Below are 27,896 nucleotides of genomic sequence, written 5' to 3' on the forward strand. Positions count from 1 at the left end.
CCTCTGCCTTCAGCTCGGGTCATGATCTGGGGGTCCTGGGATCAAGCCCTACATCGGGCTTTCTGCTCAGTGGGGAGCCTGCTTCCCCCTCCCCCTGCCTACTTGTGATCTCTCTCTGTCAAATAAATAAATAAAAATCTTAAAAAAAAAAAAAAAAGGACTCCTGGTAGCCATGTTCTTCACAATTTAACTTTGTAGCACCATTCCCAATGCTTAAGTCTGGCCCAGCCTCCTGACTTGCCTTGGCTTACAGAATACGGAAGCGATGCTGAGCCAGTCCTGAGCCTAGACCTCAAAAGGCCTGTGTGCTTCCACTCGCTTCCTTGGAACCTTGCCACTGCTTCACGAGAACAAGCTTGGCTGGCCTGCTGGAGGATGAGACATCACCTGGAGCAGAGGTGAGTCAGCCATGGTATCCCAGTTGAGGCCCCAGGCATGCAAGAGGCACAGCCAAGATCGGCCAAGTCACTGAATTGGCCCACGCTGACTGCAGACATAGGTAAGCCCCATCCAGGCCAGCTCAGATCAGCAGAACTACCCAGCTGATCCAGACTCCTAAGCAAAAAGAAATTTCTATCACCGTAGGCCACTGAGGGTCTGTGGTTGTTTGTTACGCAGCACTACTGTGGCAATGGGTAAGGGACACTGTTGCTTGGGCCCGGAATGTGGTACTTTTCATGTTGTGGGCCCTCAGGTGTTGGAAGTTAAGGCAACTGAGTCATTTTCTTCCATCTTCAAATATAAACTATCTGCCTCGACCCATCACTCTAGGTGTCAGGCAGGAGGGGTGGAGAGAAGACAGCCTTCCAATATTGTCACCACGGGTACTAATCACATAAAGGTCTACTATTTTCATACTTGCACTGTGTGTCAGGATGTTCTGATTCTTCCCTTGGGTGTTTAGGAATGGAGCAGTGATTCATACCTCATCGTACAAAGACATTAAATGACATGCGACATTGTCAAAGAGCAGACGCTTGGGAAAAAGTATTATTTACCTTTGTGTTCGAGTCTGGATGTAAGTTTTCCATGGACCAGAACCGGACCCAATCCACCTGCTTCATTCACCTTAGGGGCTAATAAAGAACACTTGGTCAGTTAAGAAAAACCCTGAACCCTCACACGCTAAGAAGGAAATGAATGGACGACTGAACAAGGAGACTTTTCTCATGTATTCTAATTATAGAGTATGTTAGAACAGAGTTTCCTTAACATCCCCAAAGCATTCACATTGGTTTCACTTCCCTTGTCTAGAACATCGTTTTCCAAAGATGTCCTAAGCATCTACACTAGTAACACACCCCTTCTCAGCAGGGTTTGGAAATATACATTCTTGAGATTTTCACTCTCTATTAGAGACGATAATGCCATTGGTATGGTAGCTCTTGGATAGGTGTGCCTGGGTCTACTTTTCATTTGGTTAAATCTAACAGCCATGGAGCCAAGGACACACAAGGCAAAAAACAGGCAGCAACAAACGCCTGGCGAGAAAGAAATGCAAAGTCTCAGCCTGGGAACGTGTGCGCGCGCACACGCGCGCACAGTGGTTGGTTATCTAGAAACTGCCCTGGAGGGGCGAGACTCCTGGTGGGGTCCCACAGAGCAACCAGTGAGAAGGGCAGTCATCCAGTTCATGGGAAAACTTAAGCTCATCTACAGAATGTTTCTCCCTACAACTGTCATTTGGGCCTTTAAATTGTAGCCACACCACTGTGATAGGACCCTTGCAATGAGCGGGCTGATTCAAAGTGTCTTCAAGGAGTAAAAAGGCAGAGCTCGGGAGATCTGCTTGGATCCGGGGTCTCTCTGGTTTGGGGGTGCACTGTGTGGACAGCTAGGTAGCCAGACAACTATGCTTGTAGAGTAAGCATGTGTGCTTGGTGGGGGGCAGAAAGAGAATCTGTATCGAATAGGAACCCACTCCCCACCCTACCCCCGAAAGGGGAAAAGACCGATCCTCCCTTGTTTCCCACAGCAGCAAATTTGATTTGGGATTTGCTGAAGATATTGCTATCCAGAGCTTACAAAGAACCCTGCTTCTTAAGGATCAGCACGAAACCTAATTTTACTTCAGGCACAAAGCTGTCTTTTCTTCTTTCACTTGCCAGGAGAAGTCACAACTCATTTTTCATAAAATGTGTAAAATAACAAAAATGTTACTCACAGAACACATCTCCTCGAAGGCTTTGCTCCCATTCTATGTGGTTCTTCAGGGCTTTCTCATTTTTTTTCTCGTCCTCAAGCCCCTCTTTCTTTCTCCCTTCCTTCTGTTTTTTTCCTCCATTAGAGTTCCTAGCTCTGGAATCAGTCTCTTCAGAGTTGAGGGGTCGCAAGTTAACCTTAGGGGCAGGAGTTCCAGAAGGTTCTGTGATGACATTTTTAATTTTTGCCTTCTTTTTCATGCTGTTTTTGTGAGCTAGCAATTTCTTGATTCTGTCTTTGATGGTACCAGGTGCTCTGAGGACTTCCTTCACAGAATTTTCAGGGATAACTAAAATAAACAATCAAGGTGGGACATTTCACATTGGCTGTTAATTGGGTCCCTCACGAAAAATGTAACATTTAAAGTGTGGTAAATGAATGTTTCCAGAATCAACCCACATAAGGCTCTACCTCTCAATGTTTCTGAAGTAGGCTCCATGCCCAACATGGGGCTTGAACTCAACGACCCTCAGATCAAGAGTCGCATGGTTTACCAACTGAGCCAGCCAAGTGCCCCACTAGCACTTGCTATTCTAGGAAGAACTATATTTGCATCTATTTAAAGCAGTTCCAACGTTATGGTAGTATCTTAGCTACCTTTCATTAGCGGACATGCTTTTGTTTTGCTTCAGAAGTTACTGCAGTGAAATACTTTCTCCTCCCAAGGTGGGCTACAGATCCCACAGTGAAGGGTTTTCCAGGTCCTCTACTCTTTCTGCATTCATACTGATGTTCTTCAAAGCTGTTGTTCGGGCAACCTACTGATTTGTCCAAATTTGATGTTCTATGATTACAGCGATAGCGATAGCTTGAACCATATAAACTGCCAATAATGGACCACTTACAACCTCTAAAAGTGGTGATTTATGGCTCAATGTATACAGACCCAATTTTTCTTCTCTGTTCTCTCTCCCCATTTGAATCTCTTCACTTCAATCAACTACTATCTAAAACTAAATGATATTACTTATTGAATATTTAGAGAGGCTTCTGTATCTACTATCTTACACTCATTTTCTATTTCTCACTAGTAAATTAAGTTGCTTTTAGAAATGCACTTCTAAAAAATATAAAATAGGGCAACTGGGTGGCTCAGTTGGTTAAGCGTCTGCTTTCAGCTCAGGTCATGATCCTGGGGTCCTGGGATCGAGCCCTGTGTCAGGCTCCCTGCTCAGTGGGAACTCTGCTTCTCCCTCTTCCACTCCCCCTGCCTGTGTTCCCTCTCTCGCTCTGTCAAATAAGTAAATAAAATCCTTATATATATACATATATATATATATATATACACACACACACACACACACACACACATACACACACATACATATACATATATATAACATATATTTAAAATATGAATAAAATAAAAATAAAAAATATATATATACAATCTCAACACTTCCAGGTTGATTCTTCTTACTGCCCCCCCCTTAACCAATGTCCCTGGTGGGGGCAGAATATGTTTGTGTGGAAGAACACAAGAGGTAGAACGGTCATTTAGCCCAATACCTCTATTCTGTAGATGACACAACTGGGTGATGCTGAGTCACTTGCTTAAAATCACTCAGCTACCGGGGCAAAGTTAGAATTTGAGGGTCAAGAAGATGAGTGACTCCTTTTCCAGTCCTATGTACATGGCAGGTTTATTCCTGTTTTAGGGTTATGGATTACTTTTTTCTAGACTGGTTCAAATTCCTTGAGATCTAAGGTCCAAAGATACATGCTCCTTTTCCAGGGAGCTACTCATGATAATTAAGAATACCCAACCGATATTAAAAAAAAAAAGGTAATTTTGTTTTTAAAGATTTTACTTATTTATTTGACAGAGAGAGAGCACAAGAAGGGGGGAGCAGCAGGCAAAGGGAGAGGGAGAAGCAGACTCCCCACTGAGCAGGAAGCCTAATGTGGGGCTCCACCCCAGGACCCTGGGATCATGACCTGAGCTGAAGGCAGATGCCTAACCAACTGAGTCACCCAGGTACCCCCAAAAAGGTAATTTTTAAAGAATTAAAAACAGTGATCTCTAAAATCAGATATATTGTCCTTTTATAAAATACCTTGGCATGTGCCAGTCTAAGACTAGGCAAGAAAGGGTCTGATAACGCCTGAACCAATTCACTCAATGCTACTACTTGGACATAATTTAGAGGAAAATGAAATAAGGGAGTAGACATTAAGTCCAGTGCCTATAAAGAATTCTAGAAAAAGAAACTGGATTGGGATTTTATTAGAATATCTGTCTTAGAAATCTTCTAATCTCTTCTCCCACTCAGTTTCTTGTCCACCATTTGGCTGATTTGATCTGTACCAAAGAATAGAAGAATAAATGTGAAGTCTACAATATTTGGGATAATCGAAAGAAGGAGGAACGATGCTTTGAACATATATATGCTCTTAATTAACACATCACTTTCAGTTTGAAATCAGTCTAAAGGGCACCTGGGTGGCTCAGTGGGTTAAGCCTCTGCCTTGGGCTCAGGTCATGATCTCAGGGTCCTGGGATCGAGTCCTGTGTTGGGCTCTCTGCTCAGTGGAGAGCCTGCTTCCTCCTCCCTCTCTCTCTGCCTGCCTCTCTGCCTACTCGTGATCTCTCTCTGTGAAATAAATAAAATCTTAAAAAAAAAAAGAAATCAATCTAAAGCTGTATGGCAAGAGCTGCATTTCCCTTTTCAATGAAATGTTCGAGCCGCTTATCAGCGTGACAGTCCGTACTTACGGGCTGGAAACCAGCGACTAGTAATACAAGTAATGTATCATTACTCCTTTTCCCGATCTTCAGATCCGCTCTGCAAGAGACTGCATGTTAAGCTTTGATTGGAAGGCGCTGATCATATGGCCCTTCCTCTGGAGGTCCCACTGTGTAATTTTGTCAACGGTTCTCTGAGTCTTTTCCCAAGACCTCACAGGAAACACTCATTCCCTGGAAATTTTCTTCATGCAATCAGTAACATAAAACTAAGGACCTTTACTAAATAATGGGGAAGAGGATTTTAATCCACATCAGGCAAACCTAATCATCTACTTTTAATTTCTGCTTTGAAGTTTCAATTTTTTCCTATTGGAAAAAAAAAAAAAATCAAACCATCACAACCTTTGTGGTGTCAACAATCTCACCGCTTTAGTATGTAAAAAGAGCTGGGGCAAGGGAAAAAAGCTAGGCATATGCATGACTATGAATGGATAGATGTGGCTTTTTTTTTTTTTTAAGATTTTATTTATTCATTTGACAGACAGAGATCACAAGTAGGCAGAAAGGCAGCAGAGAGAGAGGAAGGGAAGCAGGCTCCCCGCTGAGCAGAGAGCCCGATGTGGGACTCGATCCCAGGAATCTGGGATCATGACCCGAGCCAAAGGCAGAGGCTTTAACCTACTGAGCCACCAGGTGCCCTGATAGATGTGGCTTTATCTAGATATTGCTGTTTCAAACTTGACTTAACCGGTTAAGTTTTATTAAGTTTTATTCCATCTTCTTGGGAATATAAACACGTGGGAGGAGAAGTTACAGTAGGAGGGTCACGGGCATGTGTGGGGATCGTGGACCTAAAAACAGGGAATTTCAGAGTTTTCAGAATCACAGTCCCGTCTTCTACTGACATTTTCTCTTCGGAGAGATTGGAGAGTTCTCTAAATATCCACTTTGTCAAAAACTTCTACCTACCTGAAAATCTTAACTTTAGAGAAGATCACTATGATGTGAGAACATCTTTGCCAAGAGGAACAGGACTCTGACACTCCTTCACCTGGGCTTGGTTCATCAGATGATCTCAAACCACCCGGCAGGAGAAAGGTTCCTCTCATCTGAACTCTGCGCACGGCGCTGGGAGGAGAGGCTACATCACAGGTGAGGACAGTACTGTGACATGGGGCCCAGCAGACAGGGCAGGGCTGGGATGGCAGAAAGGCTGAGCCACGGCAGCTTGCTGTGGAGTGGCCCACGAGCGCTCTCCGTCCCCGAGTAGCCGCCAAAGGTCACAGACACACCTAACCTGTGCTTAAGCACATAGCCCCGTAGCCCACTTCCCTGCATCCTCTGGGCATTTGTCCTCAAACCAATACTGGACTCCTCTTTGCCTCAGTTTACCCATTTATAAAGTTGGGGGAAGAATAGGGTTTTTGTGAGGTTTAAATGGGCAAATACATGTCCATTACTAAGATTAGTGCGGAACATATATTTGGCCTGTTTGCTGTTCTGTTTATTTATAAAAAGGTTTTGTTTATTTCTTTATTTATTTGAGAGAGGGAGGGAGATGGGGAGAGAGAGAGAGAGTCTGAGGCAGACTGCATGCTGAGCAGAGAACTCGGTGCGGGACTCGATCCCACAACCGAGATCATCACCTGAACCGAAACCAAGAGTTGGATATTGAACCGACTGAGCCACCCAGGTGCCCCTGTTTGCTATTATTTTTAAAATTCATCACCAGAATGTTGAAAATCTTTTACTGAGTTAAAAAGGTATTTTTCCAGGCCATCCCTCCAAATGTCTAAGGTTTCCATTATAATCGAAAGAAGAAAGTTGGAATGGCCCATTGTAGCCACGCCTGTGATCTTAACTATGTGGTATATAAATTGAATTAGATCAAGAGCACATTTCTAACGACCAAGGAAATGCTTTTGATGGGAACAATTGTTGAATTCTGCTAAAGAAGCCATTGCCGGGGCGCCTGGGTGGCTCAGTGGGTTAAAGCCTCTGCCTTCGGCTCAGGTCATGATCCCAGGGTCCTGGGATGGAGCCCCGCATCGGGCTCTCTGCTCGGCAGGGAGCCTGGCTTCCTCCTCTCTCTCTGCCTGCCTCTCTGCCTACTTGTGATCTCTATCTGTCAAATAAATAAATAAAAATCTTAAAAAAAAAAAAAAGAAGCCATTGCCATGATCACTCCTACTACTAGTGCACAATTATTGAGCATTTGATATTCTGGGCTGGAACCAAGCCCTTTATATGGGCATTTTTTTTAATATGGATTATTTCATGTAATCATCAAAAGAATATTAAGGGCCAGATATCATTATCTGTATTTTTTAGATGTGGAAACTGGAGCCCTAAAGGTGAAATTGCTTGTTTACAACCCACAGATAGTAGGCCAAGGTAATGTGGCTCCAGAAGCCACGCCCCTGGTAACAAAGTGACATCGTTTCCTTTCCTAAATTGACTCACTACCCAAGTCAGGTAATATTGAAGTTTTGATTTGCTTAGAATGAGTAGAGCTACTGTCAAATTAAGACCAAATTATCTATGGGGCACCTGGGTGGCTCAGTGGGTTAAAGCCTCTGCCTTCGGCTCAGGTCATGATCCCGGGGTCCTGGGATCGAGCCCCGCATCAGGCTTTCTGCTCAGCTGGGAGCCTGCTTCTCCTCTCTCTCTGCCTGTCTCTCTGCCTACTTGTGATCTCTGTCAAATAAATAAATAAATAAATAAAATCTCTAAAAAAAAAAAAGACCAAATTATCTAACAGTATAGTATTAATACTCACATATATTAGACCAGGAAGAAACCATACACGTCTGCATAAAAGGTACTCCATCCCCTGGGCACATATGTGCACAAGGACAGTCTACTAACTCCTCTTGTTTTTTTTTTTCCCTCTTGTGGGCGGGGGAGGAGGAGAGGGAGAGAGAATCTGAAGCAGGTTCCATGGAGCCTGACTCCAGGCTGGATCTCACGACCCCGAGATCATGAAATCTAGAATCCGACGCTTAACTGACCAAACCACCTGGACGCCCCCTAACTCCTCTTCCGTACTGCAACACAGAGTCTGGACTTTTGCAAAAACAATGAACCCATAATAGAAGTTGCTATATCAGTGCTGTATGTTATGTGACAGCAATTCATGTGCACACAAATGCATTTTACAATATAATGTTTTGTAATGCGGCAAGCTAACTGAACGGGATTCTCAATTTTGTTTGCATGACTTTCCTACGCACGTTAGAGTGAATCTGGGGCCATCCTTTCGGCAGTGTGGTTAAGAGTCTGTTAAGATCAATTTTCAACAGAGACACAGCTATTTATTTTACAAACGATCAAAGCAGAATGGAAAGGGCTGGGCATGTAATACGGTGAATGACCCAAAGACGGTTTTCTCTTTTAAATAAACATTCTGGCGAGAGATGAAGAAAAAATCCAGCTGCAGAATGGGCAGGGATGAAACGAATGGTTTCAAGGTACCAAACAGAACATTGTGAGGAATCTGAGGTTCCACAGAATACAGAAACATTTGCTTTATCCAAGAATACGCCTAAAGCTGGATGGTCAAAGAAAAACGGGAGTCTTAACATAAGAAATGTTTGTGTTGATGTGGGATTTATCATTTCAAAACGCTAGGGGACAACATAGAAAATGTGGGCAGCAAACAGCTATCCGGCTGCAGGCTTTGGGACACTGCCTTCATTTGGACACGAGTAACACATTGTGCGGGCGCCTAGGGGGGGCTCAGTCAGTTAAGTGTCCGACTCTTGATTGTGGCTCGAATCATGAGCTCAGGGTCAGGAGACTGAGCCCCACACTGGGCTCCATGCTCAGCGGGGGAGTCTGCTTCAGATCCCTTTTCTCCCTCTGCCCATCCACTCGCTCACATGCTCCCTCTCTAAAATAAATAAAATCTTAAAAAAAAAAACAGTTTCAAGGGGGTTCACTGAGCAGGAAGGAAGGTGACCCCAGGTTTATTCTGGGCAGTTTTTGCTTTGATTCTTAGGCCTGGGGCTGGGCGTGGGTATGCGGAGGTGAGTTGTCCGGTTCCTGCAACAAGTGTTTTCCTGAGGCATCTCTTCTGCATGCACAGCATGTGTGCATTTGCCATTACAGAATTTCAGATCGAGGAGTAGCTGGCCCTTGGCACGAACAGCAATAACCACAGCTAACTTTACTGAGCATCTACTATGTGCTCGGCAGAACGAAGCTCTCTACTTAGATTACCTCAATGCGAACCTCACAATGCGCTTGAGAGGTACCTGTCTGAATGAGAGTTCCCCAAAGCAGAACCGGAAAACCAGAAACAGTTACCAAGGATTTGGGTGCGAGGGGTTTATGGGAGGTGATCCTAGGAGGCAGACGTGGGGGAAAGCTAAAGACAGTACCTCAATGGGCGGGAAATCGCTGTGGGTAAGGGGCTTAGTCCTGCTGGGGACATCTGGGAACCAATGTAGAACACATCTCAGAACTGTCCCATCCTGCGACCACTCGGGGTATTTGTCCAGACTCCTGGGGCGCACTGGTTGAGGGCTGTCCTTGCAAAGGGGCTGAGCAGTGCTCTAGAGAAAGCGCATGGCCACGTGCAGGGAGCCCGGGCCTGGGGGCTAAGATCTGCATGAACTGTCCACCCTGCCTTGCTGAAGTCAGGGGGCGCCCGCGGACCGGCTCATCACAAGGTGTGCAGGAGAAAGCGGAGTTTAGAGAGGTTAAGACAACTTACTAAATGTCGCGGGGGTGGGGGTGTGTGTGTGGGGGGGGACAAGGCTCTGTAACCCCACCTCCAGCCCAAGGCCGGAATCCTGCCGAGAGAGCCTAGAGACCGGCCTGGGAGGCTGCGCTGTAGAATGTGTCCCTCGGCCGGGGTCCAGCGTCCACTCTCAGACACCTGGCCAGCCTTCGTAAGAGAGAATAGGCTCCACCTATTGGTCCCAGTCTGCTTTGGGAAGTCACCTTTTTAAAAAATATTTTAAGATTTTATTTATTTATTTGAGAGACACAGAAAGTAAGAGAGATCACAGAGGGTGAGGGAGAAGCAGACTCCCCGCTGAGCAGGGAGTCCCACTCGGGATTCGATCCCACCACCCCGGGATCAGGACCTGAGGCAAAGGCAGACGCTCCACCGAATGAGGCACCCAGGCGCCTCTGGGCAGTCGCATTTATTCCACATCGCTTGAAATATGCGCGGGCACCATTTATACTCCTCCACGCTGTTTCTTCCAGACGAGAAGCGTCCCGGTTCTTCCAAGCATTCCTCAGAGGATGTGACTTCCCGCCCCCCCTTCCTTCTGCACACACTCCTGTCCGGCCGCTCTCAGCCACAGCCCCCGGGGCACCGGGAGCCTTACACCTCCATTGCTCAGAGTCGGTCACAGCGCGGACACTGTGTTTGCCATCGGAGCGGCCTCTCTGCTGTGTCATCTGGACCACTGGCCACCCGAGGGCACAGGACAGGTCAAGGCCCAGCCTGCAAACACACGTGTCGGAAGATGTGGGGAGTCTGCGAAGGGCGCACAGGGGAGCAGAGTCGGGGCAGTCAACAGACCCAGGCACACCATAAGCCGGCGCTAAAAGTGACAAGGGCAGCCGGATAGACCCGTGTGACTCTCAACGCTGTGAGGCACTTGCCAGGACAGCAACCACACCGTCGTCCCTGCCAGCCTGCCTTGGTACACATTCTGGTCCTCTTCGGGACTTCCAGTTTCCTTTTTGGGCACAAGGTGGGGAATGACGTATTTTTCGTCCCTACTTCCAAGTTGAGTGAACCGAGAGCGACTGTGTGGTTGTCGGTGCTCCTTTCCCCGCTGTGACAAATGGCAAGGCCTCAGACTGACACTGTGGTGCCGTAGGATGATGCCTCTGCCGGCGTGGCTCCCTAAGTGACCACACTGAGAAGAAACCCCAGACAACTCTCCCTGGACACAGTATGAGTGAGCAGCAACCCACTACTGTCGTCCTAGCTGTTCACAGCAGGGACATTTTCTGGTTATACATTTGGTTTATCAATGTAAGATTTTGGCACCTAAGCATTAAGGAATTCACGAACATGGAAAATGGGACTCTTTGCTAAAAATGTGAATCAGGGACGCCTGGGTGGCTCAGTCGGTTAAGTGTCTGCCTTCGGCCTAGGTCATGATCCCAGGGTCCTGGGATCGAGCCCTGCGTGGGGCTCCCTGCTCAGTGGGGAATCTGCTTCTCCCTCTTTCTCTGCCCCTCCTCCGCTAGTCCTCTCTCTCTAATAAAGAAATCTTTTTTTTTTTTTAAGAAATAAAACCTTTAAAAAAATGTGAATGTAGGTTTGAGGACGACTGATAAAATGACGTCAGCTTCATCATACTTTTGGTTGTGTGTTCTGGAAGAAGTTTGGACTCATGTGGTTCAAAAGTGTGTGGTCCTGAGGCATTGCTGTTTTAGGATGGCTTGTTACCGCACCAAAACCTCCCCCATCCTGCCGGATAACATTCACATGGCGCCATTTGTCCTTAAAGCTTATTTTCAGTATTTGAAAGTAAGTTGTGACCAGAGAAATATCCAGGACCTTTGCTGGTCTTTAAGTTCGGTGCCCACAACTTCAGTGAGTGATGAAGGTGTGGTCTGATCAGCAGAGAAGACTGAGGCAGAGTGAAAATTTTCAAATAGGGCACGCACAAGCTATCACACGTGCACAGAGAGACAGAGACACACACGCAGAGACAAATGAAGGGAGGAAGGAAGGAGATTTGGCAAGAACACTTTACTATGGATAGCTAAGATGCCACGAGCAAGCGCTACTTACCAGAACACTGAAGTCCATTGCCTTTATACCCCTGCTTGCATTTACACTTGAAGGACCCTTGGGTATTGAGGCAATTGGCGTAGAGGCTGCACATATGGCTATTCACGGCGCACTCGTTTATATCTAAAAATGAGAACGTTCCCATGAACAACTCTGTGGCAGCAGGGCTTGCTAGAAGACGACCCCGTACCTACTCTAAGATCGTCACTTGAGCAACCCCAGGGCCAACCAGCCAGCACTGCCAAACGAACCGAGTGGGGCCTGAGAACTGAGAGGTGTTCAGAACCTCCGACGCCTTGGCGCAGAGCCTGGCCTCAGCCTGACACCAGCACACGGCGGGGAGCTGGGGGGAGCTCCTCGCAGTCCACCGCCCCCGTGGCAACCTGGACTGCTTATCAACTCCACTGAAATCTGTAAGATGTTCAAGTTTTTTTGTTAACTTTTTCATCCATCTAATTTAGAAGTAACAGTATTAGAAAATAAATTCTACGTGTGGAAGGGCTTGGGACGCCTAACCAACAAAGGATAAGGGGGCTCTGAACCGCTGTCATCATCTGAACTCATAGGCATTTTGTTCAAAGCTTCCAGAAGCCGGGTCAGGCTGGTCCGAGCTCGTCTGCTGGATGGAGACCAGGAAAGTTGGCCGAATCCTACCTGATTGTGCAGCTCATTAGCCCTCTTCTCCATCTCACCTGCTCTCCACGCTTTGGGAGATGTGTGCCCACAAAGTAGTCCATTGTTTCGAATTTAGCCACCAAAGGAGCTCAGATGCTTATCTTAATCACTTAGAATCACAAGATGCATTTCCCTTGGAAGCTTCCCGTGTGCTTTCCCACCCCGTCCAGACGAACCCCCTAGGTATCAGCAAACAGGCTTCTTTGTGATGCAGCTTTGTGGCACTATGGAGTGGAGTCGGGTGTCTGCAGCAGGGTCTGGGGGCCAAGCCCCCAAGAAACATGGATTTTATGAGCCTGTGTATGCCAGCCTCTGTGTTTCAAAGGATTTGAGTGCAGACGGATGTGGAGGCTTCAGGATGCTCTGGATGGGGGGTTGAATGAAATCCTACTTTCCCTCCAACCTGCCAGTGTTCCCATTATACACACAATTGCTCCACATGCTACACAAAGAGGCATCTACAGGGAGCCCGGATCTCCCTTCACCGTAGGGCAGGCCCCATCCTGCGTTGTAGCAAGGGTGATGTGAGTGTGTCCAAGGCCTCCCAGACACTCCCCTTCACTTGCACACTCAGGCTTGGAATCCCTTCACTAAAGGCCAAGATATTTTATTTCACACAGAACAGGCCAAGAGCTGACTGAGACCAGAATCTTATCAGAGAGTGCCTTCGGTGACCCACCGAACGTTTTAGGGGATTTGGAGCTTGAACCACGACAGGGCCAAAGAAGGAAAGAGACTGTGCCTTCAGCCCCCTCACATATTTTTCTAAAGCCACCTGCAAAGGAAACTATTACGAACAGATCACTGAGATCAAGACCAAACGGGCCTTTTTATTCTTCCTTTCGTGCTTTCTAGTTCCCTTTTTTAGATATGTATCCGGGGAATCCAAAATTAAAAAGAAAACTAACCTAATTTTCAAAAAATCCACAAAAATAATCTCAAGATATTTGCCCACAAAGCAGAACTAGAAACAAGGCAGTCCCTTACTTTAGACCTTTACTGACCTGGCTTCACCTAATTCATCTCACCAGAGTTCCGTAAAAGCCAGAAACAAACAACCAAAGTGACTTCTTTTGTATTGTTCAACTGGTCAGTACAGTAGATTGTTCAAGTATAGACTGAACTGACATCCGAACACCTGTACACAAAGCCGACAGGTCTGCTGGGGAGACGGCAGCAGAAAAAGACCCCGACTCTTACCTACACAGTCATACCGGCCCCTGGTGTATTTCAGTTCGAAACCAACATGACATTTGCAGTAGTAGCTTCCGAATGTGTTCACACATCTTCGATTGTAAGGGCACACGGCCTTACCGGAGGCACACTCGTCAATGTCTAGGATGGAGAACCAGAAGGTGTCAGTGATGGCAAGGAAAGCACTCTCCCTTTAAGACACACACGCATGCATGCTCACACCGATACACACGCAGTGTGTTTCTGTCACGTTGCACATCTCGTTTTTGAGACATCATCTCTCTGTCACATGGCTACTCACATCCCCATCTCTCCTGGGGCAGGGAGCGTATGGCTGGCACTTGGCACAGAGACATGATGTGCTCGTTGACGGAATTATTTTTCCAGCTATTATAGCGTATACAACTTTTGAAAACCGAGTCAGGTAACTACACGTTAAGCAAACTGGATACAAACCTTCAAGGCTGTCTTCTATGGAAGAATGATTTCATTGGCCAGTTCCCCCAGGGCTCCTATGATACTGACCCAAATACCAGAGCCATGGTTTGCTACAACTACCTTTAAACATAAATTGTGGGTCAAGTGTAATGATGTCGTGATGGAACTTGAGCAGACAATAGGCTTCCCTGCTTTCCTTGAGTTAGGCTACTGAGGGGCACGTGGCTATGCTGACCCAAATATCCAGACTCAGGCTTTGCTTTCGCTTTAAGCTGTCAAATCGAATAGATGTTTTATGTTAATTTGGACCTGTGGGTAAACATGCAAGTTAGTGCTGGCTTACTGTTCTCTTTGCATTCTTAAAAGACTAAATACATGTTGGATTGACCAAAATAATTTTTCAGGGACCACTTTTGTTTAGATTATCTTTCCCTTCAATAAAAATGACACCCGTCAAATCAAAGGTGGGGAAAAATTGGCTTCAGTTTGGTCAAGAATGAGTCTTGTATATATCTTATTTTACCGAGGAATGCCAAACCCTATGAATCTAGTGAAATCAGATTATTCTCGAAGAGCAGGGCCAAAATTTTAATTTTACAGGGCTTTTTAAATTTTTATTTATTTATTTTTAAAGATTTTATTTATTTATTTGACAGGGAAAAATCACAAGTAGGCAGAGAGGCAGGCAGAGAGAGAGAGGAGGAAGCAGGCTCCCTGCCAAGCAGAGCGCCCGATGTGGGGCTCGATCCCAGGACCCTGAGATCATGACCTGAGCCGAAGGCAGAGGCTTTAACCCACTGAGCTAGACAGGTGCCCCTACAGGGCTTTTTGTAAAAAACTATTTCACTGATTCAGGACCTATTTGGCTGAACTTTCTAAATGCAGCTTATCAAGGTACGTACATTTGGGATAAATAAACATCCAGCACTGAGAAATATTTCTATTGCAGTAAACAAGGAAGAACATTAAATTGCACAGGTATTTGCTTATTTAAATAAAAAAGATTAAAAACTCTTCCAGCACTGATTGAGTGTGATAGCCCCTCTTAATGCTATGTGCTCACTTGCATGTAAGTACAGAATGATGAGAATATACAGTTCGGTTACTGAACATAGTTCAGATCCACAAGGGAAGTAAGGCAAAAAGTGTTTCATCAGCCATGAGGGTACCCTGTGACTGCCCCACCCATCGCCCCTGGCACACAGCCTTTCTCTATCTAAGGCGGCACCTGCGACCTTGTGCAGTGACACTCACCCAGGCTGGGCTGGGCATGCTGGGGAGTCAAGGTTCCAGAGCAGCACGTGTCCAGTTAATAAAGAACAGGAGTTGGTGCATAAATCCCCAGTGCCCTTGACCCAGGAGGAAAACCTGGAGGCAGCTTCCCCTATCTCTTAGAGGGGCACAGATGTTTAATTTGCTCCTTTTTTTTTTTAAGATTCTATTTATTTATTTGACAGAGAGAGAGATAACAAGTAGGGAGAGAGGCAGGAAGAGAGAAAGGGGGAAGCAGGCTCCCCGCTGAGCAGAGAGCCCGATGCGGGGCTTGATCCCAGGACCCTGAGATCATGACCTGAGCCGAAGGCAGAGGCCTAACCCACTGAGCCACCCAGGCACCCATGCTTAATCTGCTCCTTAAACTTGCCCAGGGCTTTCCCTCACCTCCTCCTCAAGCAGCGTTCCCTGGGGTCACCTCCTCAGTCAACTACCTGCTCAGGGTCAGCTTCTGCGGGGCCCAAAACTAAGACGCAAAATAAGACAGGGGAGAGCAAGAAACCGAAGTTCTAGTCCATTGGTTTGACTGAACTCCAAGCTAGAAAGGAGGGCTCTGTCTCCTCCTTTAACATCGTGGATCCAGTTTGCTCATCCCTCCAAGAGAAATGATTTTGGAATACTTAGTTCAGCTCATTTAGAGCAACCTTTAAAGACAAGGGGAAGTTGGTTACTTGCTGACTCAAACAACGCAGAAAGGACATACTGTTCTCAACAGTCTTAGATCTAAAAACGAAAAAGAAGTAACTGCATTTTTGTAGGAACATATAAGCTGGAACCCAAAATGGAGACCAATGGCCCTTGGGGTTTTATTCACTGAATGACAGTAAGTAGCAGGTTTCTATGCTAAGTGAAACACGCAAGGTAAATATACTAAAATAAAATGACCTCTATCCCTTTTCCACTGGGGCCTTAGACAATCCCCAAGGAATAGAGGAGTGTTCTGTCTAGCATCCCAAAGCGTGTCTAGAGCCTATGTGGCCAACTGGATCAGAAATGGGCAGAAATCCGTACTTTCAGGAGCTTTCAGTCTAGTCAACAAGCAGATCGTGCCGAACGACAGAGAAGGAACGCAGTAGGGGGGAAGGAGGCGCGGAGGTGAGCCAGGCAGCTCTACCTGTACAAACTCTTCCATTGGGGGCCAGGCGGAGGCCCAGGGACGGACACAGGCAGCGCGGCCCCTCCTCCGTGTCCTCACAGGCATACTGGCAGCTCACCATGGCACACGTCCTGGAGTCTGAAAACGGACATAAGTGTTAGCCTTCCCCTCCTGAGCCGGTAAAAAGCTCTCACTGAGAAAGGATCTCTGCATTCTAGGACATTCGGGGTCATACACAGAATGCATTACAGAATGAGTGTCACGGTCCGAGACCCCCATGGCATCCGGGCAAGGGTGGCATCTTGGTGACGCCACGGTCTGTTCTGTAGGCAGGCACCCCTCGGTCACCAAAGGCTGCATCCTTCTCTCGTACATTCTCTTATCACGCCTTTCTGTCACCCGCGGGCCTCTCTAGGCAGAAATGCAACCTCGGATGGGGATGACAGATCTGAGTTATTGGGGGAAAGAAAATCCCTTCTACAGATCTCTCCATACATACCTAGCCTCAATGAGAGCCACTCAAGTCATGAGACCTGGTCATTTCCACGCCTGTGTGAAAACATGTGGCGAATATGACTGACTGGCTGCCCCAATCCATCCAGGAGCCCTTTTTCTCTCACCACTCCCATCATTGAGGCAGGAAAGCCAGTTACTTATCTTCATCCCAGCTTCCCTTGGAGCGACAGTGGGTGGCCATAGGACCCAGCTATGGCCAAAAGAGATACAAAGATGAGCCTGCTGGCAGGAGCAGGGCTTCTGGAAAAGATGCTGCTGCATGATGAAAGGGGCAAGCATGAACGAGTCATTCATTCACTGGCATCATTCCTCTCCCCTTTATCAGGGCCCCTTAAATGTACATGTGATATCTGGAGCTGGGGCAGCCATCTTATGACTATGAGGTCACAAGTGTGAGGATAAAATCAGCACCCTGAGGATGGCAGAGAGTGAGTCCTTACTGAGCTGTTCTGGAACTGCCTGCCTCCGGCTTTTTTAGTAAATGAGATAATTTAGGTGGATTTTTCTGTTACTTGTTGCTAAACACAACTTATCCCACAAAAATGTATTTCCTTAGCAAAAGTCTACTATATATGGATCACGGGTGTCTCCTACAGGGAAGTGTAGTGAATACGCCCCCTTTATCCAGCACCATCCGTAACATACCAAATCATCCAGCAGGACAAAAGAAACTGGCAGGAGTCAGGTGAAATAAAATCAGGAGAGGTCCAGGTTTGACCTGGACACACTGAGTTCTAAACTGGGAGTCTGAGCAACCCTTCCACATCCAGAAATAGACAAAGAAGGTACAAAGATGGATACACGTGTCAAGGTAATGTAACGAATACCTACCGATGGCAACATTTCTCATTCATTCTCTTTTCTCTTTAGTTGTCTTCTTTTATTTTATTATTATTATTTTTAAAGATTTTATTTATTTGACAGACAGAGATCACAAGTAGGCAGAGAGGCAGGTAGAGAGAGAGAGAGGGAGAAGCAGGCCTCCCGCTGAGCAGAGAGCCCGATGCGGGGCTCGATCCCAGGACCCCGGGATCATGACCTGAGCCGAAGGCAGAGGTTTTAACCCACTGAGCCACCCAGGTGCCCCAGTTGTCTTCTTTTAGTTTTCAATATTTCTCTAATTCCGTCCTTCCATTTGGGAAAACATACCTTTTTTGGCACCAGTTAAGCCTTCATGGAACGTTTCAAAACATCCATTAGCATAGATCTTCTTAAAAATGTTAAGTGGGGACGCCTGGGTGGCTCACTTGGTTAAGTGGCTGCCTTCGGCTCAGGTCATGATCCCAGCGTCCTGGGATGGAGTCCCATATCGGGCTCCTTGCTCGGCAGGAAGCCTGCTTCTCCCTCTGCCTCTGCCTGCCACTCTGTCTGCCTGTGCTCTCTCTCTCTCTCTGACAAATAAATAAATAAAATCTTAAAAAAAAAATAAAAATGTTAAGTGATCAGTATAAACGCCTAGCCAGTGGTTCCTATGATGCGGTAGGGAGGGGGGTTCTGGCAAAGTTCTCTTTGGTAGTGGTTACACAGTCGCTCGCCTTACAAGATTTTATTCAAGTACATAATATTTATATATAATATCATATATATTATAAACATATTTGTGTCTTCTGGGTTTCTGTTTCATTTAGTACAATAAGGATTTTTTTTTTTTTACCACATTCATATAACTTTTCTTTAACAATAAGGATTTTTTTCAAAGACTTTGAATGTCTGCCTTCTCTCCTAAGCCTCCTTGCCAACAGAGGATCTAGGTGACTGGTGGTGTTGGGGCCCTTTACCAAGGGCGGAAAACACAAGGACAAGCCAGGGGAGCGGCAAACCATGCACTAGCCAAGACTGTGTAACTGTGGCAAAGCCCCAGATGGGCAAGAAGCTAGCAGAAGCCCTAAGAGATTGGGGGCGGGCGTGAAGAGGAGGGGGGAAGAGACGAGGGAGGGAGACAGGCAGGGAGGGCGGGTCTGCCTTTCAGCTGCAACCGTAAACCCGATTCCCTTTGGATAAACGAATGTCTTTATCACAGAAAGGCTTTTCTTTTCAGGAATGTGAATTGGAATGTATTTCCAACAAGAGTCACTAATCTGTGAGCACAGGGCAAGGGGCGTGAGAAAGGCAGTTGGGAAGAAGTGATGTCCCCAAATGGGATTTAAATCTGTCACCTCCCTAAATCAATATGCTTATGCTCATGAAGAAACCCAACTGCCCTACATATACAGAGACATGAAATTTATTTTTCTCCCCAGTTCGCCTCTTTATTTAAAAAGCAGGTGTCCCGAATAGGCAAATGCAGAGAGACAGAAAGCAGATTAGTGGGTGTGGCGGTGGCGGGGGCAGGGTGCTGGGGAGGAGGAATGGGGAATGATCGCTAATGGGCACAGGGTTTTCTTTTGGGGTGAGGAGGATGTTCTAGAATGTACAACATCGTAAATGTACTAAATGCCACTGAAATGTATGGTTTAAAATGGTGACTTTCATGTTACATTTATTTTACCATGATTTTTAAAAGAAATTGTTCCTATGGTTGCGAACATCTGGTCTTGAAGGATGACTGCAGGCCGCCTGGCCGCTGGAACTTACTCGCACATGTGGCGTCTGGCATGAGCGTGTGGCCGCTGAGGCAAAAGCACTTGTAGCTGCCGTGCGTATTCACACATCGGTGTTGGCATGGCCGGGGCTTTACTCCACACTCGTTCACATCTGCAGGGGGCAGGCAGAACACGAAGAGAGGCTAACTACATCGGGAAACATCAAGACGAAGGGTTGGGCTGGCTTCCCTGGACCCTGCCGGTGGCGGGGGTGGGGGTGGTTACGTGGGGCAATGACTCGCCTCTTCTCTAATTATCAGTAAAACTCCGTTCTGAAGGACTAATGAGGATGTGGGGCAAACAGGACGATCGTACAGTGATGGAGGGAAGGCAAAGGGGCAGAAGCACTTTGGAAAGCTGTTTGGCAGAATCTGTTGTAGCTAGAGACACGGATATGCATGACCTAGCGATGCCACTCCCAGGCGGACCCCCAACAGCAACGTGGATGTGCGCCCGCCAAGAAGATGCGTACTGAGATGATCGCAGCAGCACTATTCTCAATAGCCCCAGGCTGCAGAGAACCCGACCGCTCCCAACAGAGGGCAGGAGAGGAGAGAGGACCTGTATCCTCGTGTGAAGGAATACTATACAGCAATGAGGCCGGATCAACTATAGCTCCACGCCACAACAGGTGAAGCTCACGACCCAGAGAGTGAGAGGAAGAAGCTGGAGACAAAGGAGTACATTAGAAATCGGGCGAGGGACGTCTGGCTGGCTCAGTTAGTAGAGCACGTGACTGTTGATCTCGGGGTTGAGTTGGAGCGCCACTTAAAAACAAAATCTTTTGGGATGCCTGGGTGGCTCAGTGGGTTAAGCCTCTGCCTCTGGCTCAGGTCACGATCTCGGGGTCCTGGGATGGAGTCCCACATCGGGCTCTCTGCTCGGCAGGGAGCCTGGCTCCCCCCACCCCACCCCCCGCCTGCCATTCTGCCTACTTGTAATCTCTTTCTCTGTCAAATAAATAAAATCTTTAAAAAAAAAAATCTTTTTAAAGAAGTCAGGCACAGGGGCACCTGGGTGATTTGGTTAAGCGTCTGCGTTCAGCTCAGGTCACGATCTCCGGGTCCTGGGATGGAGCACCACATCAGGCTCTCTGCTCAGCGGGGAGGCTGCTTCTCCCTCTGTCCTTCCCCCACTCATGCTTTCTCTTGCTCTCTCGCCAATAAATAAAATTAAATCTTAAAAAAAAAGTCAAGCACAACTAATCTGTGGTGTAGAAGGTCAAGACAGAGTTCCTTCTTGGGGGTGGGGGGGCAAGGCACTGGAGGAGAGCAGGTGGGGTTCTCAGGAAGGCTGTTAAGTTTCCGTTTCTTGGTTATGTGGATGAATCTGAAAGTTCACTCTGTAGTATATTGTTGATGTGTGCACAATTCTGTGTGTATAACATTTGAATAAAAAGCTAGAAATACAATTTAGATACTTTAGCCTTTAATACTGTCCCAGACAGCCTATGACAGGTGCCCACAGCAATGCCTCCTTCCGGTTGTTCCTGTTTTGGGCAGCCCATGCTGACTAACTTGTGTTGGCTCACAGCCTTCCAGAAGGAGCCCTGACAGGCAGCTATCGGTGGGGAGGCTGTAGGACACCATTTAAGCCTCAGAGGCTATACTCTAAATGCCGACAATGGTTATCTCTAGGGTAAGACTGAGGGTGACTTTCTTCTCTGTGCTTCTCAGTATTTCCTAAAAAAGAACTTAAATACTAAGAATGAATGACTTTTGGGGGCATCTGGTGGCTCAGTGGGTTAAGTGTCTGCCTTCGGCTCAAGTCATGATCCCAGGGTTCTGGGATCGAGCCCCACATCCAGTTCCCACTTGGGTGGAGCCTGCTTCTCCCTCTCCTTCTGCCCCTCCCCCATGTCCTCTGTATCTCACTCAAATTAATAAATAAAATCTCGTAATTTAATTAATTTATTTGACAGAGAGCACACAAGCAGGGGGAGGGGCAGAGGGAGAGCGAGAAGCAGGCTCCCTGCTGAGAGATGGGAGCATAATGAGGGACTCGATCTCAGGACCCTAGGATCTTGACCTAAGCCAAAGGCAGATGCCCAACTGACTGAGCCACCGAGGTGCCCAAATAAATAAAATCTTTAAAAAAAAGTGATCAGGGGCTCCTGGGTGGCTCAGTGGGTTAAAGCCTCTGCCTTCGGCTCAGGTCATGATCCCAGGATTCTGGGATCGAGCCCCACATTGGGCTCTCTGCTCGGCAGGGAGCCTGCTTCCTCCTCTCTCTCTGCCTGCCTCTCTGCCTACTTGTGATCTCTGTCTGTCAGATAAATAAATAAAATCTTTAAAAAAAAAAAAGCAATCATGGGTAGAGGAACTTATCTTTGGAGATGTAGTCATGTGGGTGCCTCCTGGCTTAAGTCCTTCAAGGAAAAAAGAACCAAATTCTGCATAAGACCAAAATTCAGCAGGGCAACAGGCAAAGCCTATTGTGGAAAATAAAGAAGTGGTTGCTTTCCCCTGTTAAAAGAACCTTCGGAGTTTCCTGATGTCTTAGTGGAACATCTGAAAGCTCCTCCATTGCTTATCTATTCCGCCTTCTCCTGCATGGGTTCTGACCCCTTTAAAAGGGGACTGGAAAAACATAATTGGAGAAAAACACAATTGGACATTAAGGGGAAATCCAGAAATACCCCATCGCTTGGCCCTAACTCAAGAGGTGACTCCCTCCTTGCTTGGGAGAAGCTTTTGGGGGAAAGACACCGCCGTGGAGGGCGGAGGCCTGTCACCATTAATGGCTCTAGAAGGACTTTGATCGGGCCACCGTGGGGCCAGGAAAGCTGCAGGAGGAGACAAGACAGTCCCGAACCTGAGCCGGCTAGACCACTCCCTCAACACTAATATTTTATGGGGAATGGAAAACCAGTATGAAAAATATCTTCTCTCTTCCAAACTTCTGCAGACGATATCTTGGTACAGAATCCAGGATGAATGGACGAACAGGTTTTCTGGTGTGAACTGTCCCACTGCTAGTGGTGGGACAGTGGAGACTCAAGAGGTTCCCCTCTGAGCAGCAGGCCTAGTGGCCCCCTTGGTGCATGGGTGTACACGGCTAACCTTGGGGCTTGGCAGCGAGGCCTGGGGGTGGCACAGTGGAGTGGCTGCCTGCCCATCTCTGAGATTCCGTCCTTCCCTCCAGAAGCCCGGCAGCCCCGAGGACAGCTGAACTTGATGTGCTGTTCTTTGCCAACTGTATTATAGACTGCGGGCACTTGCTTAATTATGCCAGGCTTCTGCCCACCCGGGTCTCTGGGCCTCAGCCCTGCTGACATTTGGGCCAGAACATTCTCTGCAGTGGGGGCCGCCCCACACACTATATGACGCAGAGCAACCCCCTCCCCCGGGCTCTACCCACCAGATGCCAGGAGTGACCCCCTCACCCCCACAGCATCTTCAGACATTGCCAGAGGTCTCCTGGGGTAAGGTTTCCAGATCGAGCAAACAGAAAGCAGGATGCCCAGTTAAATTTGAATTTTGGATAACTAATAATTTTTTAGCAGACTATGTCTCATGCAGTATTTAAGACCTACGTCCTCTATAAAATTATCTATTGTTTACCTTCAATTTAAATCTGATTTGAAATTTATTATTTTATCTGGCAACTCTTTCTGGGGAATAAAACTGCCCAAGTTGAGAACCACTGTGGTTAACAGTATAAACACAGTTTTTAATATCTTCAGATAAACAGTTTATGAGAAGTCCTAAAGTACCTCTTAAGATATGTCAATTATAATAAAAACATGCATGTCATTCAAGCCAACAATTCTATTTTCAGACGTCTGCCCTATAAAACCAGGGTGCAAGGCTACGTGTAGTATGGCGTGTGGCTTAGCACTGGGTGTAATGGCAAGAAATCGGAGACAATGTAGATGAGAGTGGTTAAACGATGTCCTTTTTATACAAATGATAAAAATGTTTGTTTCAGGACCGAGGCTACAGCCTTAAGAAGCATGAGCCAGCTCTGTCTATGCTGACCGCACATGCAGTAAGAATGCACTGACCCAGAGGAGAGCCCTTCAGGGCCTGAGGGTAAACTCAAGGGGTTGGGGGAGCAGATGAGACGCTCCCACTTTTTACCTTACATCCTTTTGCATCACTGTGTTGTGTTTTCCCAGTAAAAAATATGCATGACTTTGGTAGTGTAGAAACACAATGAAAATTACTTTTTGGAAAAAAAAGTTATTTGAGAGGAGGAAAAAGGGCCTTTTGTCTGGCATCGTAACAAAAACTTCAGAGGGATTTTTGTGTTTTTCTAGAAGAAATGGATTGAAAGATCTAGTTCGGAAACCCCTTTCATTCGAAGAGTCAACTTACAACCCACCCAGGGGCGGGCCCAGGAGTGTCTATCACAATGACTGCATGGCTTCAGAAAGCTCTGGGGTACGTCTGTACTTGGACCCCGGCCTGTAGTACTGACCTTGACTGCAGGTTTTCCCGGTGTATCCTGGGAAGCATCTACATTTGTTTGGTCCCACGCACTCACCGAACTTGCACCCACGTTCACACGTAGCTGTGGAAGGGAAAGGTGTTTTGAGGATAAAAGAACAGGAGTACTTAGCACAGAGAAATGGACGCAGGTCGAACTCTGCAGCCTTCTATCCGGTGGAGAAAGCCATGGGGGGGATGGAGACGGTGATCTGCTTCCTCTCTAGCTGTTTTTTCCCCTTCTGGATACTGTAGAGCGATTTTTTGTGAGCTAGCTCACTCTCCCCGACCCCTCCACCCCAATGGAGTGCGAGTTTAGCCAAGTTTATCATAACCTTGCTTAGCACTGCCAATGCCTCAAGAGGCACTCAAAGGAAAACAAAGCCTCCCAGACCACAGTCGGCTAGTTTTGCATACAAACACAAACATTTAATAAAAGCTGTGCGATGTGGGAACTGGAAGGGACCCACTCCAGAGCAATCCTGGTCAAGCGCCAAGGTCGTCCTTCTTTCTGTCACTGACCTCTTTTTTGTCTTCCATATTTTCTCTATTTTGCTTTTGAATGATCAAACTCTATCTTTAAAGCTCTGTATGATCAGTCAAAATGACGGAACCACAGAAGGAAGGCAGGGAGGCCTGACTTCCAGCCCTAAGGATGAGAACTAGAAGAATCGTGAGGAGGATTTGTTTTTTTTTCACTTCTATATCCAGACACCTGGCACAAATTGGGCACTCCATAAACACTTGTTTGATGAAGGAAGTGATGGGAGAAACACCAAGAAAAGAAAGTTTCACTAGATTGGGGGCAAGAAAAAAGAGTCAAAGATAATGGCAAGTTTGAGTCTGGCTCATACGGAGGAGGTAGGGAGAAGAGGCGGCGGATGGGACAAAAGGAAGGTGGAAAAACCCAAAGAGAAGGAGGGGAGAGAACAAAGGAAAAGTAAACGAGAGAGAAAGGAGTCTATGGGGAGTTGGGAGCCCCGAGCAGTTTCCGTGTCCGGATCCAGTAGGAGCTCAGGAACTAGCCAGCACCTGAAAGGATGACTTGGCAATGGCCCAGGAATGCTGCCTACTTCCCTTCCCCTTGAGTCTCTGGCTTGACCCCAGCATCTCCTCCCTCGACCCCAAACCCTATTCTTTGTTAATGTCAACATTTATCTTCCAGTCACCTGGACCCAAAATGACCCGGTGACCCGGTGTTTAACCGATACGAGGTCTAACGGCTTAGCCCTTGCTTTTGGGGCAGGACAAAGTCTGTGGTGTAGAGCTCCCTGTGGGATCAGGCTGATCAAGATCAGGATCTTGAAACCATATCTTTGCCTGGCTCCTTCCCCCGCTTCCGCGGTCCCTCACTTTCACAGGCTCCTGGGAAATCTGGTATCACATACGATATCAAACTGATGTTTTACTCCAAGAGCACGGCTCTGGTCATGCTGTGCCTTGCACAGACGTCACCAAATAATCTTTACTGCCTTTTGAACTCCGCACAGGTATCATCACTATGACCCGGCTTCGGTCTTAGTTTGTACCCTTGGCCTACCCTGTTCCCGACACACGGGCAACACTATGCTCAAACGAGATTGCCTGCTCTTCTCTAAACCGGACCCTTTCTGCCTCTTCCTGTGTTGTTACCCTCACCCTGGGGCACCCCTTCCCCACCCTCCAGTGGTTAATATCCTGCTGCTCCTTCAAGAGCTACTTGGCATGAGCCCTCCTTCTGGAAGCCTTCACTGATTTCTCCGGCCATGACAGAATTCCACTTAGCTATGAGAATTCCATAGACCTTGGGTGGGCCTCGCCCGTGAAATTGATCAGGCTCCATCTCTGAAATAATTAGACCTACACTTGGCTTCTATCCTTCACTTAGATCTGCTACCCGATTCCCAGCACCTTCAGAACAGGGACTTAAACATTCATCTTTGTTTTTCCTGATGCATTTACTAGTGCTATGGACACATCAGACACTCAAACAGTTTCAAACAGTAAATGAAGGAATCGGTGTAGACCTTTTAACAGGGAACCATTTTATGGCTCTGAATAAATCGTAAGTGAGAAGGCAAGGCAAAAATGCTTCTCGGCAAAATTCTTTCCCTCCTGGAGACAAAAGAAAATTTTGCTTTCCAGTGTCTATTTTGTTATGGATATGCTCTTAGAGATGTAGCTTTAAGTTTAGATGTTAGGAAAATACATTTTTTTTTTTTACTTTTTAAAGACTTGAATACCTCTGATTGCTCCCTGGAAAGTTATTTTCAATGTGGGCCAGACAGGAAAGCCAGGATCAATGCCAAACCGAACTTAAGAGAAATGGTGGAGGTTACCCTCGCTGCTATAGGTCAAATCTCCAGCAAGATGTTTTCCATTTCCAGCGGCTTTGGATCTGGGACTTGAACAGCCAATCTACAGGGAAATTTAGTTTATGTCTAAACTGGCCTGGGATTGAAGTGTACGTTAGCTACAGTTCCTGTTCATTCCTCCCTCCAACTCCCTCATGTGCGGCTTTTCACTGGGATTTGTTGGGGGATGACTCTTTACCCCATTTTGCTAAGTGACATACGCTGGAAGGTTAAGGGTACCGAGCTGAGCCATCCGGCCCTTGGAGCAGATTTAGGCGGGGCAGGAGCCAAGATCCAGAAAGCTGCAGCCTGGAGTCAGGGCGTCTGGAGGAGCAAAGGGTGAACAGATGGACGGAAGTGGAGTCCGGGCGCACTGGGACCTCCCAGGCTGGGGTGCGACTCCGCCCATTCGGGCAGGTGGACACGTCTTCTCTTGTCATTACCACGCAGCCCGTGCTCTGGCTTAGGAGCCCTGTTATTTGGTGCTTCAAGGAACACACAACTTTACCGTCAGGAAGGACCATGCAAATTGGATAGAATAGACTTGAGATACAAAAACCGTTGCAATTTAATACTTCAACATTTCACTGGGGTGGCAGGGGTGCCAATGAGCTCTTGGGCTTGCCAAATGTGCACACTGGGCCTTGTGCTTGAACCTTCTGCACGTGCTCTTTCAACAGCTCACTTTACATCCTTCCACACCAGTGCTATTACATTGTCTACAGAAGCATTGAGAATGTGACCAGCTGGCTGTGACGTGGCCAGACTGCTCTGATTTAGTTACAGAGTAGACCTTACAGAAAGCCAAAGATCACCCTCATTTATTCACCAGAGACTTTAAGTTTTATGGCAGGAGGGGCTGAGGCTCGAGGCTCGTGCAGCTCTAAGACTCCAAATCATGCGATCCTTGCCACCTGACTGCTTTCACATAAAAATGCGCTGTGTCTAGAAAAAGAACACAGCAACATTTAATGCCTGCACCACATGGGCTTCAAAGAAACAGGAGAGTCATGGGTCCTTTCTGAGTCAAGGGTGATTTAGGTGACATTTTCTATGCACGCTGGGTCATGAGCATAGCCTTCAATGCTTACACTCCTTCCCTTCTGAAGCAGGTATTAATCTCTCCAAGCTGCAGAGGAAGTGGAGCCTCAGCTGGCTTACCCTGACCTTGACATTCTGACATTCCCAAGACAATGCGCGTGACCATGACACTATAGACCCAGTGTAAGGACCCACCCTCTTTTTGAACTGACAAAGTCCCAGGGGGATGTTCTAACTTTCTTTATCTAGGGAGGCAACAATGCTCTTCAAATATTTTTCCTAGTATCTTGATACTGTTGTCATCATGTCACCAGGAAACTGATGGTGGGTGACATGTGGGAGTGTCATCAGTGTTTTTCAGTGGTTTCTAGATTCTGGATATTATCAAGTTCTGTCTTCACCTGTGGTCTATCCAGATATTTCTGAACCAGCTAGAGAGAAGGAGCTTGGGGCAGAGACAGAAAGAAGGTAGTACTGTTACTCTTTAAAAAAAAAAAAAAGAAGCTAACATTTTTGTCCTTTACCATGTTTAATCCAGCACAATCCACACCAACAGCTAAAGTGTATGGGACATGCAGGTAAGAGTTTATCCTTTTTAACCGATTAAGGGATTTGGTGACAAGTAGTGGACCATCTGGTGACAGTTTATGGTGTCCCAG

General features: G+C 46.9%; 1 protein-coding gene across 5 annotated transcripts in view; it reads right to left on the reverse strand.

Moving 5' to 3' along the window:
- EGFL6 (EGF like domain multiple 6) overlaps positions 1–27,896 on the reverse strand; it is a 58,390-nt gene that overhangs the window by 9,842 nt on the left and 20,652 nt on the right. For 4 of the 5 annotated variants that reach the window (XM_047716437.1, XM_047716436.1, XM_047716435.1 and 1 more), the window contains exons 3-9: positions 23,856–23,948; positions 19,426–19,545; positions 16,354–16,473; positions 13,536–13,670; positions 11,661–11,783; positions 2,165–2,491; positions 999–1,076 (exon numbers count right to left, since the gene is read on the reverse strand). In XM_047716437.1, coding sequence (XP_047572393.1) covers positions 999–1,076; positions 2,165–2,491; positions 11,661–11,783; positions 13,536–13,670; positions 16,354–16,473; positions 19,426–19,545; positions 23,856–23,948 — 996 coding nt within the window. The remainder of the gene's footprint in view (positions 1–998; positions 1,077–2,164; positions 2,492–11,660; positions 11,784–13,535; positions 13,671–16,353; positions 16,474–19,425; positions 19,546–23,855; positions 23,949–27,896) is intronic. The other variant, XM_047716438.1, reaches the window with a different exon arrangement.

Source organism: Lutra lutra, chromosome X, assembly GCF_902655055.1.
Source record: "Lutra lutra chromosome X, mLutLut1.2, whole genome shotgun sequence".
Classification (NCBI taxonomy): Eukaryota; Metazoa; Chordata; class Mammalia; order Carnivora; family Mustelidae; genus Lutra; species Lutra lutra.